This window comes from Notothenia rossii (assembly GCF_949606895.1).
Source record: "Notothenia rossii genome assembly, chromosome: 4".
In the NCBI taxonomy this organism is placed as follows: Eukaryota; Metazoa; Chordata; class Actinopteri; order Perciformes; family Nototheniidae; genus Notothenia; species Notothenia rossii.
In genome coordinates this window covers 92,598,094-92,620,674 of record NC_136902.1, presented here as the reverse complement: position 1 = coordinate 92,620,674, position 22,581 = coordinate 92,598,094, and the positions used below count along the sequence as shown (strand labels likewise).

Below are 22,581 nucleotides of genomic sequence, written 5' to 3'. Positions count from 1 at the left end.
GAAATGTATTCACAGCAAATTCAATGTAAATTGGGTTCAAAGTGCTGCAGTGTTCCAGATGAATTCAGCTGATGTTATGAATCCAGACACAAAGCTGTGTGGTTTCCTAATGATATGAAGAACTAACCTCTATCTACCTTACCAGGATGAACAATCATCTAGAGATACAGACTTTATTTTAAATATGAAAGTAGAATTTGCCACCTTGTTGTACCTTTGGTGAGAATCAGCTCCTCTAATGTAAAGTGCTGTAAAGGATGTGTTCATCTCCACAGAGGGAAGAGGAAGAGTCCTGTTCCTGTGGAGCAGCAGCTGTCCAGCTGTGCTCTGTGTCAGGACATCCTGAAGGATCCAGTCTCTACCAGCTGTGGACACTGGTTCTGCAGACAGTGCATCGCCTCATACTGGGAGCAGCTTCCTCCATCAGGAGACTCCTGCTGTCCTCAGTGTGGAGAAAGATGGAGCATTTTACAAAGTAAGAGGCCTAACACGTGCAGCCTCTTTCCCGCTGTGTGGGTGCTGGGTGTCTGCTCTTCTATAGAAACACTGTATCATCTGATCCCTTCTTCAAGGCTTTGCTTTTAAATTGTGTACACAAATATTTCACGTGGGACAGCAGTGTTTCCCTAAAAAACGCTTTCTGTCTTACTCAGACATTACTACATTAGCCCAGCACTTATATAACATTTACGTATGAGAGTATAAATATCTGGCAGCTAGTATTTGTGGTTCCTTCTGGAGTCTCCATGTCCAGGATGTTTTGTGTTGTAAAGTATAGACATTCAAATGTTTTATAAAAATCATGTCATTTAAAACCCTGACTGTTCAGATTCTCAAAAGCATTTTCCTGATTCTCTCCTGTTTCCTTCTCTTCCAGCAGATAGTGGTCTGCAGGAGGTTTTAGATGAACATAGGCTCAGTCTGAGGAAGAGATGTGATCGTGTGACTGAAGGAACTGATCAAAGTGAAACCCTCCTCAACAGCATCTTCACTGAGCTCTACATCACACAAGGCCAGAGTGAAGAGGTTAATACCCAACATGAGGTGAGGCAGCTGGAGACAGCTTCCAAGAAAGAGACCTTCCATGACACTCCAATCAAGTGCCAGGACATCTTTAAAGCCTCACCTGACCAACAGACTCTCATCAGAGCGGTCCTGACCAACGGAGTCGCTGGAGTTGGAAAAACCTTCTCAGTGCAGAAGTTCACTCTGGACTGGGCCGAGGGTTTGGGAAACCAAGATGTCAGTCTGGTGATCCCGCTCTCCTTCAGGGAGCTGAACCTGATCAAAGGTGAGCAGTACAGTCTTCTCAGGCTGCTCCATGTTTTCCATCCAACCTTACAGAAGCTCACAGCAGAGCAGCTGGCTGTCTGCAAAGTGCTGCTCATCTTTGACGGCCTGGATGAAAGCAGACATTCTCTGGACTTCAGAAACAATGAGGTTGTGTCTGATGTCTCTCAGCAGTCCTCAGTCAACGTGCTGCTGACAAACCTCATCAGGGGGAAGCTGCTTCCCTCAGCTCTCGTCTGGATAACTTCCAGACCTGCAGCGGCCAATCAGATCCCTCCTGAGTGTGTGGATAGGGTGACAGAAGTACGAGGCTTCACTGACGCCCAGAAGGAGGAGTACTTCAGGAGGAGATGGAGTGATGAAGACCTGTCCAGCAGAATCATCTCTCACATCAAGAGCTCCAGGAGCCTCCACATCATGTGTCTGATCCCAGTCTTCTGCTGGATCACTGCTGCAGTTCTGGACCACATGTTGACTACAGACCAGAGAGGAGAGCTGCCCCAGACCCTCACTGACATGTACTCACACTTCCTGCTGGTCCAGACCAAGAGGAAGAAGCAGAAGTATGAAGAGGGACATGGGACGAGTCCACAGCAGCTGACGGAGGCTGACAGGGAGCTTCTTCTGAAGCTGGGGAGGCTGGCGTTTGAACATCTGGAGAAAGGAGACATCATGTTCTACCAAGAAGATCTGCAGCGCTGTGGTCTGGATGTCACCGAGGCCTTGGTGCACTCAGGAGTTTGTACAGAGATCTTCAAAAGAGAGAGTGTGATCTTCCAGAAAACAGTCTACTGCTTTGTTCATCTGAGCATTCAGGAGTTTCTGGCTGCAGTCTACATGTTCCACTGTTACACCAACAGAGACACAGAGGTACTGAAGGACTTCCTGCAGATAGGCTGGATTTACCCATCCCTGGATGTCTTCCTGAAGGGAGCCATGGAGAAATCCCTCAGAAGTGAAAATGGCCACCTGGACCTGTTTGTCCGCTTTCTCCACGGCCTCTCTCTGGAGTCCAACCAGAGACTCTTAAGAGGCCTGCTGGGTCGCACAGACAACCGTCCAAAGATCATCCAGAGACTGTTAGGAGGTCTGCTGGGTCGCACAGACAACCGTCCAGAAATCATCCAGAGAGCCATCAATAACCTGAAGGAGATGAGAAGTTATAAAATCTCTCCTGACAGGAGCATCAACATCTTCCACTGTCTGACAGAGATGAAGGACCTCTCAGTAAATCAGGAGATCACAGAGTTCTTGAAGTCAGGGAACAGATCAGAGAAACTCTCTGTGATCCACTGCTCTGCTCTGGCCTACATGCTGCAGATGTCAGAGGAGGTTCTGGATGAGTTGGACCTGAAGAAGTACCACACATCAGAGGAGGGACGACGGAGACTGCTTCCAGCTGTGAGGAACTGCAGGAAGGCTGAGTAAGTCCAGATGTGATTAACTTTATAAATTGATGTGGATCAGAAGTTTATTTCTTCAAATAAACATTATAAAATGTTTGATCTTAAATACTTTGAGAGCAAAATGAAATGATCCAGTTATTCTATTTATATATTGTGACATTTTAACATTTTTTTCTTTTCTTCACATTATTTTGAGTGATGGAGGCGACATGTCAAACACATGAAGGACTTTAGAGGTTTTCTCAGAGCAGCATGTGATCACAACATACAGCAGTATTTCCAGTTATCGGTGAAAGCAGTTATTAATATATCATTGCAGTTTCTTAAACATGAAATCAGATCTGTGTTTACCACAATGCTTAAGAGTTTAAAATAATGTCTGACAGGCTGACAATGAATAAAGAAAACTCTATTATTAAATTAAATCGACATAATATGTTAAAACTTGTTCCATTTCAAATTCAGTAAGTTAAATAAATGTTTCCTCTGTTTTTATACGAACACAAGTTGTGATATATGTGTCATTATAGACTTACTGGCTGTGGACTCTCAGAGACTGAATGTGTAGTCGTTGCCTCAGCTCTGAAGTCTGACCCCTCCCATCTGAGAGATCTGGACCTGAGTCACAACGATCTGCAGGACTCAGGAGTGGAGCTGCTGAGTTCTGGACTAAAGAGTCCAAACTGCAGACTGGAGGGTCTCAGGTCAGTTCACTGACTGCAGTTCATACAGATCTGTTTGTGTTTATGATTTTCAGAATTTGCCTGAAGACATTTTAATGCTTTTATTTGTTTCTGTATTTCCAAATGGAAATGGAATCCAAACTTTAAGAATAACAAAGATCAGAGAAGGTGAATGTGTGAGGGAGAGTGTTTGAGCTTCCACAGACTCACTCTGTGCTCCATGAGTCAGTGGAGATGCTGTCAGTACTGATGAGCTGTGAGGGAGATGAAAGAGTTGTTAAACATCTGATGAGAGAAACTGCTGCAGAGAGTTCCAGATGATCAGGGATTTGTTTCTACATCATTGCTGACGTTAAAACATTGTTCAGCTCTGATCAGATTATTAAACATTGAGTTATTTCAAACAGGAACATTGTTTTCTAAAGTTACATCATATTTTCTTTATTCAGACTGAGGAGCTGCAGTTTGTCAGAGATCAGCTTTTAAACAGCTGAAATTAATCTTGTATTCTCCATCATGATTTTAACAAATGATATAAAATACAATAATGAAATAGTTATATTAAAACGATCCAACACTAACAAGTATGTTCAGTTGTTGCTGTTTTCAACATGTTCCTGAAGCTACATGATGCTGATACTGACTGAATAGTTCACTCTGAAGATGCTGTGATTTGATGACTCCACTGTTCCTAAAATACATATTCTGGAGGTTTTTCTTCACATTTAAAATTCATCCTGAATTGTGATCTTTGTAAACGTTGTGATCTTGAGTTGAATCAGTTTCTGTGGTTTGTATTTGTCTGGCTGCACATCATGAGTTAGTGTAGATGGAGCAGAGTTTCAGATGTGAAGTCTCCTCGTTTTATTGAAGTAGAAGCACGTTGTCTTTAATATGAATGAGAGCTCTTTCCCTCTTTCTGTATCTTACAGTTTTTAACCTGTTTGGAGTTTCCACTTTCTGACCTTCTTCAGCTCTGAGCAGATTATTAAACCTGGAGTTATTTCAAACAGGAACATTGTTTTCTAAAGTTACATCATGTGTTCTTTATTCAGACTGAGGAGCTGCAGTTTGTCAGAGATCAGCTGTGCTGCTCTGGCCTCAGCTCTGAAGTCCAACATCCATCTGAGAGATCTGGACCTGAGTCTCAACGTTCTGCAGGATTCAGGAGTGGAGCTGCTGAGAGATCTTCTGGAGAGTCCAGACTGCAGACTGGAGACTCTCAGGTCAGTTCACTGACTCTCTGTTACTGCTGGAGATCTCATGTGTTTCATTAACAGTTGAACCTAATGCTTGAACAACCATACATGTGTGTATGTCGTTGTGAGGGTTTTCCTGCTCACCCAGTTAAAAAGGACAGAAGGAGAGGAAGGCTTGCCTAAAAGAAAGCTTTACTGACTGGCCACAGCTTGGAAACAATACATCCATACTTTAGCAAACAGACAGAACACTGCTGCCAGTGACAGGCTTTCTTGGGGCAAGTCCTTCTGCCCCCAGGACCCAGACCAAGAGACAAGAACCAGGTTACTGACATGCTTTACTGTTCACCTGGTTACCTGATCCTTGTCCAGCTGTCTGGAGCCAGCCCCATCCCTCCAGCAGCCGGCGCTCTAACCACACCCCACTGCCACAGTCGCTTTGTTCATATTCTTATTTTTCTTGTACTACATTTAGTCTGCAGTCATAAAAGTTGACTGTTTCTTCAATTGTATATGTTAGATATCCACTGCTAGTTGTTCAAGTAAATGTATGTTGTCTTTAGTAAATGGTCACATCTGAATAAAGAAGTTCATCTGAACTAATATTAGTTTTACATTGATCTCTGAAGCATACATGTTTTTCTTGCTTCCCATTGATTTCAATGTTTTCACAGATAATGAACAGAAGGCTGATATTATGATGATCCACAATAACAGAAAGACAGTCACTGTAATTCAGGGAAAAGCTCATTGGTTAGGAAACAGGAATGTTGAGCTACACTTAATATACCTGAACATCTGATTGGATTATAAACTGATTTCTATCCTCATCATGTGTTCTCTTTATTCAGACTGAGGAGCTGCAGTTTGTCAGAGATCAGCTGTTCTGCTCTGGCCTCAGCTCTGAAGTCCAACATCCATCTGAGAGATCTGGACCTGAGTCAGAACGCTCTGAAGGATTCAGGAGTGGAGCTGCTGAGAGATCTTCTGGAGAGTCCAGACTGCAGACTGGAGACTCTCAGGTCAGTTCTCCATCTTGAACTTGTGTGCTGAGATGAATATGTGAGAGTTGTGTTGACTCTGAGCTGCAGACATCAGGCTGATATCACTCTGATCCTCACTGAGCCTCTTAATGCTAGAGTTGCATAATGCAATGTTCATCTTTACATTTAAATATAACAACAAAAAACCTTCACTGCAGAATTCACTCTGAACCTTTTAAACAGCTGAAATTCATCTTGTATTCTCCATCATGATTTTAACAAATGATATCAAATACAATAATGAAATAGTTATATTAAAACGATCCAACACTAACAAGTATGTTCAGTGGTTGCTGTTTCCAACATGTTCCTGAAGCTACATGATGCTGATACTGACTGAATAGTTCACTCTGAAGATGCTGTGATTTGATGACTCCACTGTTCCTAAAATACATATTCTGGAGGTTTTTCTTCACATTTAAAATTCATCCTGAATTGTGATCTTTGTAAACGTTGGGATCTTGAGTTGAATGTATTATCTCTTCGATTTACACACGGCATCTATTGCACGTCTGTCCGTCCTGGGAGAGGGATCCCTCCTCTGTTGCTCTCCCTGAGGTTTGTCCCATTTTTTTCCCCTTTAAACTGTGGGTTTCTCTGGAAGTGTTTCCTTGTACGATGAGAGGGTCTAAGGACAGAGGATGTCGTTTTTCTCATCCTGATATTCTGAACAATCTGTGCTGTTGTATTTGCTGTAAAGTGTCTCTACTGTAGGCTATTTTTATTATATGTACAGCACTTTGGCTCGACCAAAAATCGTTTATAAATGTGCTATATTGGGCCGTTGGGCCGAGAGGAACAGTTGGGCCGAGAGGAACAAGATGGCAGCCTGAGCTGAGAGCTCCGCACAACCTCAGTGATTCATTTGAGTTTTTCACCTCCACTCAGAGAAAAAGCTTAACATCTTTATTGACTATAGTTAAGAGTTGACATCTAAGGAAAGACTCTTGCTACAAAAAGAAAGAAAAAGAAGGAAGGATGCCAAGAAGAAGCCCATGAGGCAACCAAGACCTACCAGAACCAGAGGATGAGTCTCAAGAGGATGATAGAAATCCTTCGTTTGCTGAGATAATGTCCGAGTTAAAATCTCAACGTTCTGAAATAATTAATCGTCTCGATGGAATTGATAATCGTTTGGAGATTGTGACTAGTCAAGTCTCAACAATGAAAGAAGCACTAGCTACAACAAACCAGGCCCTTGAGAATCAACTTCAGCGTATGGATGAAGCTGAACAAAGAATTTCGACATTAGAAGACACCTTACAAACTACAGCACGGGACCTTCACAGAGCCGAAAAGTTGATAAAGACGCTGGAATCTAAGACGGATGATCTCGAAAATAGAGGGAGACGTAAAAACCTTGTTTTACTAGGGCTCCCAGAGAAGTCAGAAGGCAGCCAATTACTACTTCAATATATTCAACAGAAACTATCTTCCTGGCTCAAACTCTCCCTCGATCAGAATCTAGAGTTGGAGCGGGTTCACCGCTCTCTACGACCATATCCCGAACCAGGGAAGTCTCCAAGACCAATTATGATCCGCTTTCTACGAGTCAGAGATAAAGAAGTGATACTGCAGTCTGCGAAGAAAATGTCAATCTACGAGGGTAATACTAAACTCACCATTCGCCAGGATCTGTCTGCAGGTGGCTCCAGTCCTACCTCTCCGACAGATCCCACTTCATCTCCCTCAACAATCACTCCTCTACCACAGCTTCAGTCACCCAAGGTGTTCCCCAAGGTTCAGTACTCGGCCCCCTCCTCTTCATCATCTACATCCTCCCCCTTGGTCAGATTCTCCGCCATCACAACCTGGACTTTCACTGCTATGCTGACGACATACAGATCTACCTCAGCACCAAATCCCCCCACAACCTCTCACACACATCGAATCCTGTCTGACTGCAATAAAATCCTGGATGCAACACAACTTCCTCAAACTCAACAGCAATAAAACTGAACTCCTCCTCATCGGCTCCAAATCCACCCTCAGCAAAACCCCCAACCTGACACTCACCATCGATGGCACCCCTGTTTCCCCCTCCACCCAGGCACGCAACCTTGGCGTGATATTCGACCCCACCCTCTCCCTCGACCCCCACATCCGCCAAGTTGTAAAAACCTCATTTTTCCACCTCCGCAATATCGCCAAACTCCGTCCCTCTCTCACCCGCCCCGCAGCTGAGCGACTCATTCACGCCTTCATCTCCTCCCGCCTAAACTATTGCAACTCACTCCTCTTCGGCATCAGCACAACATCCCTCAACAGACTCCAGCGTGTCCAGAACGCAGCCGCCAGACTCCTCACCCACACCAAATCATGGCATCACATCACCCCGGTCCTCAAAGAACTCCACTGGCTTCCCGTCTCACACCGCATTCACTACAAACTCCTGGTCCTCACCTATAAAGCCCTCCACCATCTGCCCCCCCCCCCCCCTACCTCACTGACCTCCTCATCCTCTACCAACCACCCCAGTCCCTCAGATCCACCTCAGCCGGTTTGCTCTCAATCCCCAAGGCCAAACTCCGGAGCTTCGGGGACAGAGCCTTCTCTGTGGCAGCCCGAAGCTCTGGAACTCCCTCCCCCAAGACCTCCGTGAGTCTGATTCCCTCACCCTGTTCCAGTCCCGTCTCAAAACCCACCTCTTCAACTCTGCTTATCCTTAAACCCGCCCCTCCCCCCTCTGAACCAACATCCTCCTGACTGCTTTTCTGTTTTTGTTTTGTTTTTCTTTTTCTTTTTGTTCTTGTTTTGTTTGTCGACCTGACTCATAATGTAAAGCGTATTTGGGTCTAGAAAAGCGCTATATAAATCCCATTTATTATTATTATTATTAGAGGTACCCCGAAAGTGCAAGGAGTTCGATCTGGTGATCAAAGTATTCCTCGAAAAAGGCATGTTCAGAGGGTTTGCTTATCCTCAATATATTGTTTGACATGTAAATGATCGAATGGAACATACCATGATGACATTTGGGATGCGGATTTCTATATACCCGTCCCCCGTTAAGGAGGAGAATTAGGAAGACATTTATTTATTTTCAATGGGAACTGAGGATGGGAGCTCCAAGTTGCCAACACAAAGAGGACATTTCGTTAGATCTGAGATGCACATTTCTCTGACGCTTGTTTCTCTCTGGGCTACAATCAATTGGGTAGATGAATTGCCAGGGTTAGAAGACCCTGGTTTGGGTGGGATGTTATATTGTTTTATTTTTGTGTTTTGCGTTTGTGTTACATTAGTTTTAATGGTAAATAATAAAAGCAGTGACAATCCCTTTTGTGTATGGGGCCAAAATATACAACGTATTAAATATAATCCCACAGACATGCAGCAGTCAGCATGCAAAACATGAATTATATTATTGGAAAATTAAAGGCTTGGGAAATCCCATAAAACGGAATAAAGTACTAACTATTCTTAAAAAAGACAAAGCTGATGTGGTGTTCTTACAAGAAACCTTTCTCTCAGATACTGAACATCTTAAATTGAAAAGAGATTGGATAGGTCAGGTGTATTTCTCATCATATAAAACCCATAGTAGAGGGACAGCTATTGTGATAAACAAAACTTGCCCATTTGAATTAGAAAAATGTGTTACGGACCCAAATGGTCGGTTTGTTTTGGTTGTTGGTACTATTTTTGGAACCCCAATCAACTTTTTAAATATCTATGCTCCCAATATAGATGAACCAATGTTCATGTCTGACATGGTGCTGCTCTTCAATGAAAATAGTAAAGGATTAGGACTGATGGGCGGCGACTTTAACTGCACTCTTAACCCTACATTAGATCAATCTAACCAGTCCAAGAGCCACCATCTTAAATCCTCAAAGGTCCTTCAGGGGCTTTTTGCAGAATGTGGCCTTATTGACGTATGGCGTCAATTAAATCAAGATGTCAAAGATTACACTTTCTTTTCAAATGTCCACAACTCTTATTCTAGAATAGATTATTTTTGTATTCCCTCAAAATACATGCATAGGGTAAAAGAATGTAAAATTGATTCCATTAATATTTCAGATCATGTAGGAGTTCATTTAACTATTCACTTGGAGAGTGGAGAATTTGTATCCAGGCGCTGGAAATTTGATAACTCCTTACTTAGAGACGAAAAATTAAAATAAAAAATGCGAATGTGGATAAGGTACTATATAAAAGAAAACAATAACCCCTCTATAGATCCGAATATTATTTTGGAAGCTGCGAAAGCTACTTTAAGAGGACTTATTATCTCATACACATCTTTTAAAAAAACGTGAAAAAATTAGGCTCAGACAAGAACTTGAAAGAGAAGTAAACAGATGTGAAGTACTTCATAAATCTCCATCAACAGATGAAAACTGGAAACAATTAAACAAAGCCAGAGCTAAATTAAATATTGACTTAACAAATGAAATCATAACACAAATGAATCTTATCAGACAAAATAATTATGAATTCGGCAATAAACCAAGTAAACTACTTGCCTATCAATTAAAGAAGGAGCAAGCAGAAAGGGCTATAAAGGCAATTCGGCTGAAAGACAACAAGATAACCTTCCACCCAAAACAGATTAACCAGACTTTTTATGAATTTTATAACAAATTATACAAATCTCAATCTGATTACTCACAAGATGAACTGGACAATTAGCTCCATAACATTAATTTACATACATTATCTGATTTAGTCCAAGAGTCTCTAAACTCATCAATTACAGAAGTAGAAGTTTTGGCTGCAATTAAATCTATGCCTATAAATAAAAGCCCAGGGCCAGATGGCTTCTGACTGAACTTCAACCTATACTTATGTCAATGCTTAACAACTTCTCTCACAAAAGAACACTTCCTCAATCAATGAATCTTGCATATATTACTGTACTACATAAAGAAGGGAAAGACCCCTTGAATTGTTCTTCATTTAGGCCTACAGATGTAGCACTTCATTTCAGACTCCAGCTTACAGCTTCCTGCCTACGACCTGCCAAAGACCAGTATAGAGGAATTTTAAGCCCTCGCACTATTTTCCAAGAGGGCGTTGCCAGATTTTCAATTTCAGGTTTTAACCAGGAGATGGCGCTTCATTCACAAATACAGAAAGACAAGTTTCATGGACTTTCAGTTGAGTGTTGAAGAGCATTTGAACACATCAATATTTTAGATCAACTAAAGTATATCTAATCTTGTAATTCAATAATATATAGTATTTATATATTAAATAATCATAATTATTATGTAAATGTTTACATTACACTTCTTTATTTGTTATGCTCATACTTTAACCTTTACAATCGTTTGCTTTAATATGCAGTATATTTTTTGTATATTTTTGTGTTTGCTTCCTCCTGCTCCCTTTCGGACACATACTGTATGATTTATTATTATTATTATTATTTATCTCAAAGTCAGCCTTCAGGGGATCTCCCGCTCCCCTCCATTTCGAAAAGTGTCTGTGGCTGAATGGCCAGCGATTAGGTGTGGCGCATTTGTCATAGGTGATCAGAGCTAACTGCCTGCCGTCAGATTTAATTTAAAAAACAGATCTGATTTTAAGACTATTTCTGCGCTCATAAAGAATGATAAGAATAAGAATAATGCGTATTGAACTGGTTTCATTAATTAGCAAGTTTATTTCACTAGAACCGCCAATCGGGTCAATTTGTGTGATGTGTGTTGTGTGTGTGCAATGTAACTCTTTTTCAATAAAATATTAAAGTCTCCCAGTCCGTGACTTTTCCTGAAAGTGTGTTATGTAGCAACCTATGTTGTTAAAAACTGCATTCTAATAGCGGGATTTGACGGGTTTAGGTTGGCCTATACAAAAACCTCTGGCGGTTCTAGTGTTAAGGTAATTAAGTACAGTAGAAGCCTTTTTTTATCAGTAACGAATTTAGCAGTTGAACATAAAAGTCAACTAACTGAGGGTCACTTGCAATGACAGTGTTGTGTCTAACTGTAAGCTTGTCACTCAGAGTAACCTACCGTTAATTTAGCTGCTGGAGAAGAAAGATCAGGGGGGGAGGGGGGGAGAGAGCTGTGGTTGATGGGCCATTAGTTGTGTAAATACACAGCTGAGAGCTGCCGTTTCATTCAGACTGTTTAAAAAACTGTAACAACGGACTATTTTTCTTAGCGGATGCATGTCAATTTAAATCAATACATACAACTATTTTTTAAATCAATACATACAACTATTCAATAAAATACATTTTCTAAATCCATAAAAGCATTTCAATTAATATTGGGAGTCATGTCGTTACTTTGTTGAGAATTTGGCCGTGTAATAAGCAGGATAATTTGCAGCGACTTGTTCCTTATGGGGAAAATAACACCCGTCATGTGTGTGTGTAGAGGTGTGTGTGGTTAAAACACTTTCATGAAGTGAAGGAATGTCCTTCTATAAAACAGCTGTGGGCAGCAGTGAGTGACACGGACATGAATTCATAGATCAAGGCGGACTGGTGCACACACTCTCCTGTCCTGCCAGGCGACACGCCCGTTCTAAGCCGTGTCCCTCACTCCTCACATCCCAAGCATCCCCAAAAAGTGTATTATGTTGTTACATCGTTTCAGATGTTATGTTTCAGTTGTGCTCTGTCTATGTTCAGTGATGCAAACTTGTCACCTTTCGGCGAAATTCGCCGTTTTGAATCCAAAATAAGTCGTTTGTGTGATTCATGTAGATCTGCAATACAAATATTTTTGGGGTATGGGGGGGGCTGGGACCCGGAGTAATCTGCGGCCGTGAGCTGTTATGTGCCATCATGACATGCATGGTGTTCTTTTTCATATATTATAATGAAGTACGAGCTGTGTGCTCGAGTCTTCCTGCCTGTCGGCTCTGCTCATGGATGTATAATAAGGCTCTGCTGCTCCGAGATGATGGTCTAGCTTCAGCAGCTACATTACCTACGGGTGCGTTTGTTAATATTAACTGTGCGTCCGGAGTCACTGTGGCACAGACTGGACCGCTGGTGAACAGCTGTTAGAACGGGCTGTTCAGGTGTTCAGAGCAGAGCTCCCTGTCGGAGCGGCAGAGCGTGATGTGAACTGAAAAGTTTTTCTGTGGCAATATTATTTAAGGAATTGTTGAGCTAGCTAGCTAGCATACATTGTCACTATCTGCTAACGTTAGCTTTAGCCTTCTATTTCTAATAGTTTTTTTCATAGGCTATAAACAGAGGTGGTATAAGTATATATATTGTACTTGAGTAAAAGTAGAAGTACTCAGATCTTGTACTTGAGTAAAAGTAGAAGTACTCAGGTCTTGTACTTGAGTAAAAGTAAAGTACTAAAATCTTGTACTTGAGTAAAAGTAGAAGCACTCAGGTCTTGTACTTGAGTAAAAGTAGAAGTACTCAGATCGTGTACTTGAGTAAAAGTAGAAGTACTCAGATCTTGTTCTTGAGTAAAAGTAGAAGCACACAGATCTTGTACTTGAGTAAAAGTAGAAGTACTCAGATCTTGTACTGGAGTAAAAGTAGAAGTACTCAGATCTTGTACTTGAGTTAAAGTAGAAGTACCAGAGTGTAGGAATACTCTGTTACAGTAAAAGTCCTGTATTCAAAATGTTCCTCAAGTAAAAGTAGAAAAGTATTATCATCAATATATAGTGAAAGTAGCGACAGTAAAAGTAGTCATTGTGCAGATTGGTCCATTTCAGAATAATAGATATGATATGTATTATAATGATTGATCATGAAAGTGTTCTCAAAGCTGGTAAAGGTGCAGCTAGTTTGAATGACTTTGTATACTGCAGGGTAGCTGGTGGATTTACTCCAGGTGGAACTAAAGTCTGATTTAACACTTGATTATATTTCACATCATTCATCCACATCTGTGAAGTAACTAAAGGTATTAAATACATGTAGTGGAGTCAAAGTACACCATGTACCTCTGAACTGTAGTGGAGTAGAAGAACAAAGTAGCAAAACATTGAAATACTTAAATAAAGTACAAGTATCTCAAAATTGTGCCCAAGTATAGTGCTTGTTGAGTTTATGAACTTAGTTACTTTACACCAGTGGCTATAAAGATAAAAAGACTTAAGCCTTGCACAGAGGCCTGAAAATACATTTTCAAAATGCTCAATAGTGCTGCCAAAATTATAAACTGACTGCTCCACAATTTAAAATAAATGCTTTTATATATGTCTATTATGTGACTCTTTGGCGTTTCTGTTATTATTAACACTGCTGCTTTAGTTGTTCTGCTAAAATCCTTTGTCATTCCGTGGGGTGGGGGGGCCGGGGGCTCGGATCCTTGTCACCTTTTTCATACCTGATGAGTTTGCATCCCTGTATGTTAAAAAGCCAGTCACCTTAATTCATGTAATAAAAACATCTCAGGTCAGTAACACTCAAAGCTAAATGTGCAATACCATGTTCAGCTATGTTACTATTTATAATGTTATTGTTGTTACATCAGAAGATGTACATATTGAAATGATTTCTTAACTTACAGTAGGCTATTTTTTACAAAGTGTGTTGGAAGGATTTATTAAATTACAATGAATATTGTCATTGTTGAAGGCTTTTAGAGAAGGGTGAACTATAAGCCTGAATTACATAACATTTTATACCTAAAAACATAAAAGCCACAATAAAATAAATCACAATTATTGTAGTTATTTTTACCTCCCGTATTGCTTTCAACCCACCAGCTTTTATGGTGTTACGTCACTAACTGTAAACTTGTCACATACAGTCTATGGTCACTCAGAGTAACCTACTGTTAATCTAGCTGCTGGAGAAGAAAGATCAGGGAGGGAGGGGGGGAGAGAGCTGTGGTTGATGGGCCATTAGCTGTGTAAATACACAGCTGAGAGCTGCCGTTTCATTCAGACTGTTTAAAAAACTGTAACAACGGACTATTTTTCTTAGCGGATGCATGTCAATTTAAATCAATATATACAACTATTTTTTAAATCAATAAAAACATTTTCTAAATCCATAAAAGCATTTCAATTAATATTGGGAGTCATGTCGTTACTTTGTTGAGAATGTGGCCGTGTAATAAGCGGGATAATTTGCAGCGACTTGTTCTTTTTGGGGAAAATAACACCCTTCATCCAGATGAGGATCCCTCCACTACACTTTGGGATCCTGATCTGCCGACGAAGCTCCATTAAAATATACATATTTTTGGTGAATTACTGAGTTTAGGCACGTTAATAACGTTTTAATGAAGTTGAATACAGTATATTCATATGTGTCAGTGATTTCATGTCAATCCGGCGAACATAAACATAAATGATCGTGGTGAAGATGATGATTAAATTAGGATTAAAAATCGAGAGCCGGGCTGCATTTCCTCCCGTTCGTTTTTTTCGAATAACAAAATTATTTTGTTAAATAACAACGTGTTGATGTTTTGTAAATGATTACATGTCTCTTATTTAGCACAGTAGTATGATATACGTGACATACGGATCTTAACAAAGTTCCGCTGTACATCCAGCATACTGTATCTGACTTTATTTCACATGAGCTCCAGTGTGGAACCCCACTGCACCCCCTGGTGGATCAATGATCCATTGCAGCTGGCTTCATTATAATTACATTTATCTATCACAGGGGCGGTCTCAAGTCAAGCTGGAGGTTTTCCCTTGAGCGAGGGAGTACCAATCACGGCCCTCGCGTTTCAAACTGTCTGAAATGAATCGCTACATCTGTATAAGCCTCTTGGATCATGATTATAAGATTATCACCAAATTATTAGCAAAACGACTGGAAATTATTTTACCTAAAATAATTAGTCCTGATCAAACAGGTTTTGTCAAGGGCAGATATTCTTCTGATAATATAAGGAGACTTTTGAATATTGTAAACCATTTGGACACCTGTCAGAAGCCATCTCTGCTTCTTTCTTTAGATGCAGAGAAGGCTTTTGACAGGGTTGAGTGGAATTGTCTTTCTTCTATCTTGAACAGATTAAATATGGGCTCTCGGTTCATAGAGTGGGTCAAATCAATTTATAAAAATCCTAAAGCAGCGGTTATCACTAACTGCAGTTCTTCAGATTTGTTTTAACTAACAAGGGGGACAAGACAGGGGTGTCCACTGTCACCTTTGCTTTTTGCAATTGTAATTGAACCACTGGCGTCATGTGTGCGAGACAACATAAGTATTAAAGGAGTGAAGATTAACGATGAACACAACATTTCTCTGTATGCTGACGATATCATTCTTTACTTAAAGGCCATGTAATGCATCTAACACAGGTGTTTTTTAACATGTAGTTTAGATATCACCAGAATAAAAATAAATAAAAATGTTTAAAGTTTGGTCATAATTAAATGACATATACGTTAAAAACCGATGTTGGTTCCGAAGTTTGCCGAGTACGCCCCCGATCACTCCCGAACAAGCGGTGACGTCACACGTGGCAAACATTGCCATCTGATCAAATCAGTCCAAATGGCAAGCAACGCGACAACTTCAGACAGCGACAGCGAGAGCGATCATTCAAGCTCAGATTCAGTGGGTTATCTGGATTCAGTTACAGAAGTAGAGAGTGAACCAGCTAGCCTTTCACTTCAAGGCATCTTGCCTTATCAGTACGAGCCTCCTGCCCGGCAATCGAACAACGAGGCAGAAACTTGTGAAAGAGAAGCGGATTCCGCAGCCGGCGAGACTCGAGTCAGCAATACTGAATGGTAAATTCAGTTTTATTTAATTTGACCTGCACTAAATGTCGATCTTAATTTGTCATCTGTTCCTCACACGTCCGGCAGATATTGTTTTTTTTTTAATGTTATGTACAATATTCAGGTGTAGGCTACATGTCAATGCTGTGAAAGCATGCCCACTGCAGATGAATGTGTATGCTGCAGAGAGATCTGGCAGGTGATGGAACAAATAGACAGTTTGCAACCTACTGACCAGATAGCAGAGTCCTGCATCGGGTCAGGTATCCGTGGGTGGGCCTACCCGACGGGTGACCCGCAAAAAAGGTGATTTACGGGTGGTATTTTTTCAAACGCTTTTTTCCGGGTTCGCTTCTGGGTAAAACAAAGATGATGCGGGTCCGGTTGCGGGTGTTGCATAATAAATATATTTAAACAATAATAATTTAGTTTAATGTTTAAATCCTCAGACCTCTCCTCCGCGGGACCGAGCATAATCATAACCTCTGCAGCGCATCTATCTGCTGCTGAGCGCACCACATTCTGAATGGCTGAGGTGAAGCTCTCTAGCGGAGAATACACAATTTTCAATAACTCTTCTTCAAGAGCGAAATCCAACGTCTGGGAGGCTTTTGGTGTCATCCTAGATGGAGAAAATAAACAACATCCCAGGCTTTTTGAGCCAAATATGCAACTGCGTGTGTTAATAATTGCACGTTGTCACTGCTTATATATGGGTTCGGGTCGGGTTGCGGATCTTGTGCCGGCGGGTCGGGTCGGGTTGCGGAACTAATTGGCAATATGTGCGGGTAGCGGGGCGGGTTCGGTACTGCACGTCACGGGTGCGGGGCGGGAGCGGGTCTTGAAAATCAGACCCGTGCAGGACTCTGCCAGATAGAAGACACCGACGAGAAACCAAGGTGCATTATTAGCCACCCAGGCTTTAGAGAAGGCTGTCTCAGTGTTTGGACACTGAAAATAGCGTATCTTCAATACAAACAACAACACAGAGCAGTTGATGGCCCACTACACCAGTAAGTAAATATTGATTGACTCAACTGCCTATTGCAGCTTTGCTTTCATATAATACTTTTAGTCGCTACAGATATAGTACACTTTTAAAGATACCATTAAACTCTTTCAAGCAGTCAAAAACAGCTTGGCTTTTATTTTTTCTGTGTATGCAAGTTCAATGTATGCTTGGGAAAAGAAACAACTACACATGTGAGGAAATATATAAGAGGTCTATGATTCTGTCAAGCAGTCATGTATAACCTCATATTTATTTTGTACAAGTAAAATACAAATATCATGTTATAAGCCAATTTGTAACCATTGCTACATAATAGTACTACATAACATTTTATTTTTCTCCAAATATATTTATAATCTGTATACTTTTTTTTCATTAGGAAGTATCGATATAGCCTACAGCTTATCGACAGTTTGTACGTTGGTGCTGGGGTGTACTCGGCCCAAAAATCAGAGTCCCGCTGCGTGCTGTAACCGAGATACGGAAGACTTACCCTGAGCCGGGAGGCCGCTATCAGGGATTTCAATGGCAAAATCTGTAATTTGACATAAATCATGCAGCTGAACTGGTTAAAATGGTTTCACATGATGTAAATAATTTACAAAGTACATCATTTACAATATTATTTTTCCAAAGAAACATGTAAATATAACAACATTTTCCAAATCACAAGTTTGTAAGATTGTATTAATTTACTGTTTGATAAATAAAAAAGGGTTCTTTTGTTAATTTTTCACTTGTATCATTTGGTCTTTATTGCAGTGTACATTAGTCTATTTTGGTATATGTGCGAGCCCACAAATAATTAAAAGTGGTAAAAATAATAAAGATATTCAGACGTAATTCATTTTTGGCCTTACTTATTTCACTTCAACTTTTATATATTTCAGTCACTAGGCAAGTTCACTGTACTCTGGTGACATTTAGCTCAAGCTGGCATAACACCTGTAGTAACTTAATTCTGACCCGAGTTTTGTGCACAATCTTCCAGCACCCATGATCAATGTTTATAGCAATCAGGAAACATTCACAGCTCACAACTACACATCGCTTCCCCATCATGAATTGTTAGATAAAAAAAGTTTAGCGAGGTCCGGTTACACATATGTTGAGCGAAAATAGCGGAAGGATACAAAACAAACAATCTAGACGAGGCTGGTGTTTGCCACGTGTGACGTCACACAGCTGGGTTAATGGCTGGCAAGCTTTTCGCTACCGGAGCGGAATAACACGGGAAAGTGGCACACATTTCATGTTATTTGGGGGGTATTTATGGAAAGAATCATTGATGTTGATATGTCAAATGAAACAGTGGAAAGTGATGAAGCGATTTATTAACACAGAATAACATTTATTTTGGACATTACATGGACTTTAACAGACCCAGACAATTCAGTGCCACATCTGCACGACATGATAGAGCAATTTGGAAGATACTCAGGATATACAATTAATTTTAAGAAATCAAATGCTTGTTTCTTATATATGACGCCAACAGCAAATTTGGAAAAGTCTTGTTCTTTTAATTTGTCACCAGGTGGCTTTAAATACTTAGGAATAAATATAAATCTGTTTAAAGAGAATTACAATCCGCTCATTGACAAATTCAAACAGGATTTATCCAAATGGTCCACATTACCAATATCACTGCTAGGAAGAATCAATGTCATAAAAATGAATATTCTACCGAGATGTATTTTTCTTTTTCAAATGTTACCACGCTATTTATCCGCTGATTATTTTAAATCTCTCAATAGACACATCTCAAAATTGATCTGGTGTAATAAAAAACCAAGAATCAAGTTAATTACTCTTATGAAACCATAAACCATGGGGGGTCTTGGTCTTCCCAACTTTCAACACTACTTCTGGTCAGCTCAATTAAGAAATGTACCATCTTGGTTTCTGGGAAGAAAGGATTCACTATGGGTTCAGATAGAAGCCAATGTATTTCACCCGTTGCCAGTGGAAACTCTTATATTCGTTAAAGACTTCAATAAGGTGAAAAATATGGCCAAATGTTTTACAGTGGTCAATACACTTTTAGCCTGGAGGGACTGTACAAAGAAAGTTCATGTTAACTCAGGTATTTCAATCTTTTCTCCTATTTTGAACAATCCTGATCTTAGTAAATATTTGTTGTGAATCAATATAAAAAAATGGAGGAAATCAGGTCTAAAGCAATTGAAACATTTGTTTCACAAAGATATAACATTGAAATCATTTAATCATTTAAGAGCAGAATATGACTTTTCAAATAAGGATTTTTTCAGATACCTGCAAATTAGGAACGCGATCCAATCAATTATTAAAAGCAATAAATTGAGATCGGGATTGTTGGAAGAGGAGGAGATATTGATGTCATCGAGCACAATCAAAGGTAAAATTAGAGAATTTAATGCAGTTTTTTCTAAAAGAGCTCAGTCATCCTTTCCAACCTTAAAAAAGATCTGGGAAAAGGACTTAGGGATACAGATAGATGAAACTACTTGGCTGAATATCTGTGAAAGAACACATTTTCCATTCACAAGCAATAAAATCAAAGAAGCAAACTTTAAATTTCTCAACAAATGTTACCTCACACCCATAAAGATGCATGACATTTCCAAAGAAAACTCTCCAAAATGTCCGAGATGTAAAGTAAAAGAAGGAACATTTATGCATCTGTTTTGGGACTGTGATCTCTTGAAACATTTCTGGGATTCGATTCATGCGCTCACAAAAGCCGTTTTAGGCATCGAAATGAGCCAAAATCCATGTTTTTTCCTGTTAAATGATATGACAAACTGTAAACTGAACCCCAAACATTATACAATACTAATCACAATAACATATTTTGCCAAGAAATGTATACTTTTACTCCTCCTGAACGTCCTCCAACATTTAAACTTTTCATTGATCAGATAACACATTTTTTACCTCTGGAGAAAATGACTTTGGAAAAATGTAATCATGGAAATATCTTTCAAGCTCTGTGGTTGCCATTGTTTTCTTATTTTGAAAATATATCTGAGATATGACCAGTGATGGAATGGTACATTCTGTGGATATTTTTCCTGACGGCCGGAAATACTAGTTGTGTTGTCATTGTCTATATTGTCACTGTATTGTATAATTAATTGTATAATTATTAGGAAACAAACAGAACACTGCTGCCAGTGACAGGCTTTCTTGGGGCAAGTCCTTCTGCCCCCAGGACCCAGACCAAGAGACAAGAACCAGGTTACTGACATGCTTTACTGTTCACCTGGTTACCTGATCCTTGTCCAGCTGTCTGGAGCCAGCCCCATCCCTCCAGCAGCCGGCGCTCTAACCACACCCCACTGCCACAGTCCTTTTGTTCATATTCTTATTTTTCTTGTACTACATTTAGTCTGCAATCATAAAAGTTGACTGTTTCTTCAAATGTATATGTTAGATATCCACTGTTAGTTGTTCAAGTAAATGTGTGTTGTCTTTAGTAAATGGTCACATCTGAATAAAGAAGTTCATCTGAACTAATATTAGTTTTACATTGATCTCTGAAGCATACATGTTTTTCTTGCTTCCCATTGATTTCAAAGTTTTCACAGATAATGAACAGAAGGCTGATATTATGATGATCCACAATAACAGAAAGACAGTCACTTTAATTCAGGGGAAAGCTCATTGATTAGGAAACAGGAATGTTGAGCTACACTTAATAAACCTGAACATCTGATTGGATTAGAAACTGATTTTTATCCTCATCATGATTTCTTTCTTTAGACTGAGGAACTGCAGCTTGTCAGAGATCAGCTGTGCTGCTCTGATCTCAGCTCTGAAGTCCAACATCCATCTGAGAGATCTGGACCTGAGTCTCAACGCTCTGAAGGATTCAGGAGTGGAGCTGCTGAGAGATCTTCTGGAGAGTCCAGACTGCAGACTGGAGACTCTCGGGTCAGTTCTCCATCTTGAACTTGTGTGCTGAGATGAATATGTGAGAGTTGTGTTGACTCTGAGCTGCAGACATCAGGCTGATATCACTCTGATCCTCACTGAGCCTCTTAATGCTAGAGTTGCATAATGCAATGTTGATCTTTACATTTAAATATAACAACAAAAAACCTTCACTGCAGAATTCACTCTGAACCTTTTAAACAGCTGAAATTCATCTTGTATTCTCCATCATGATTTTAACTAATGATATCAAATACAATAATGAAATAGTTATATTAAAACGATCCAACACTAACAAGTATGTTCAGTTGCTGCTGTTTCCAACATGTTCCTGAAGCTACATGATGCTGATACTGACTGAATAGTTCACTCTGAAGATGCTGTGATTTGATGACTCCACTGTTCCTAAAATACATATTCTGGAGGTTTTTCTTCACATTTAAAATTCATCCTGAATTGTGATCTTTGTAAACGTTGTGATCTTGAGTTGAATCAGTTTCTGTGGTTTGTATTTGTCTGGCTGCACATCATGAGTTAGTGTAGATGGAGCAGAGGTTCAGATGTGAAGTCTCCTCGTTTTATTGAAGTAGAAGCACGTTGTCTTTAATATGAATGAGAGCTCTTTCCCTCTTTCTGTATCTTACAGTTTTTAACCTGTTTGGAGTTTCCACTTTCTGACCTTCTTCAGCTCTGAGCAGATTATTAAACCTGGAGTTATTTCAAACAGGAACATTGTTTTCTGAAGTTACATCATGTTTTCTTTATTCAGACTGAGGGGCTGCAGGTTGTCAGAGATCAGCTGTTCTGCTCTGGCCTCAGCTCTGAAGTCCAACATCCATCTGAGAGTTCTGGACCTGAGTCTCAACGCTCTGCAGGATTTAGGAGTGGAGCTGCTGAGAGATCTTCTGGAGAGTCCAGACTGCAGACTGGAGACTCTCAGGTCAGTTCACTGACTCTCTGTTACTGCTGGAAATCTCATGTGTTTCATTAACAGTTGAACCTAATGCTTGAACAACCATACATGTGTGTATGTCGTTGTGAGGGTTTTCCTGCTCACCCAGTTAAAAAGGACAGAAGGAGAGGAAGGCTTGCCTAAAAGAAAGCTTTATTGACTGGCCACAGCTTGCAAACAATACATCAATACTTTAGGAAACAGACAGAACACTGCTGCCAGTGACAGGCTTTCTTGGGGCAAGTCCTTCTGCCCCCAGGACCCAGACCAAGAGACAAGAACCAGGTTACTGACATGCTTTACTGTTCACCTGGTTACCTGATCCTTGTCCAGCTGTCTGGAGCCAGCCCCATCCCTCCAGCAGCCGGCGCTCTAACCACACCCCACTGCCACAGTCCTTTTCTTCATATTCTTATTTTTCTTGTACTACATTTAGTCTGGAGTCA

The 22,581-nt window shown here is 40.3% G+C and overlaps 2 protein-coding genes across 2 annotated transcripts in view; one reads left to right on the top strand and one right to left on the bottom strand.

The window, feature by feature from the left end:
- Positions 1-22,581, bottom strand: part of LOC307034980 (NACHT, LRR and PYD domains-containing protein 12-like) — a gene marked incomplete at both ends in the record, with an annotated part of 109,664 nt that overhangs the window by 31,909 nt on the left and 55,174 nt on the right. The gene's annotated exons all lie outside the window — the stretch shown is intronic.
- LOC307037602 (NACHT, LRR and PYD domains-containing protein 12-like) overlaps positions 1-22,581 on the top strand; it is a gene marked incomplete at both ends in the record, with an annotated part of 28,255 nt that overhangs the window by 1,169 nt on the left and 4,505 nt on the right. The window contains 6 exons of the mRNA XM_079678657.1: positions 276-475; positions 878-2,714; positions 3,227-3,400; positions 4,435-4,605; positions 5,430-5,600; positions 21,013-21,183. Of these exons, the coding sequence (XP_079534783.1) occupies positions 276-475; positions 878-2,714; positions 3,227-3,400; positions 4,435-4,605; positions 5,430-5,600; positions 21,013-21,183 (2,724 nt within the window). The remainder of the gene's footprint in view (positions 1-275; positions 476-877; positions 2,715-3,226; positions 3,401-4,434; positions 4,606-5,429; positions 5,601-21,012; positions 21,184-22,581) is intronic.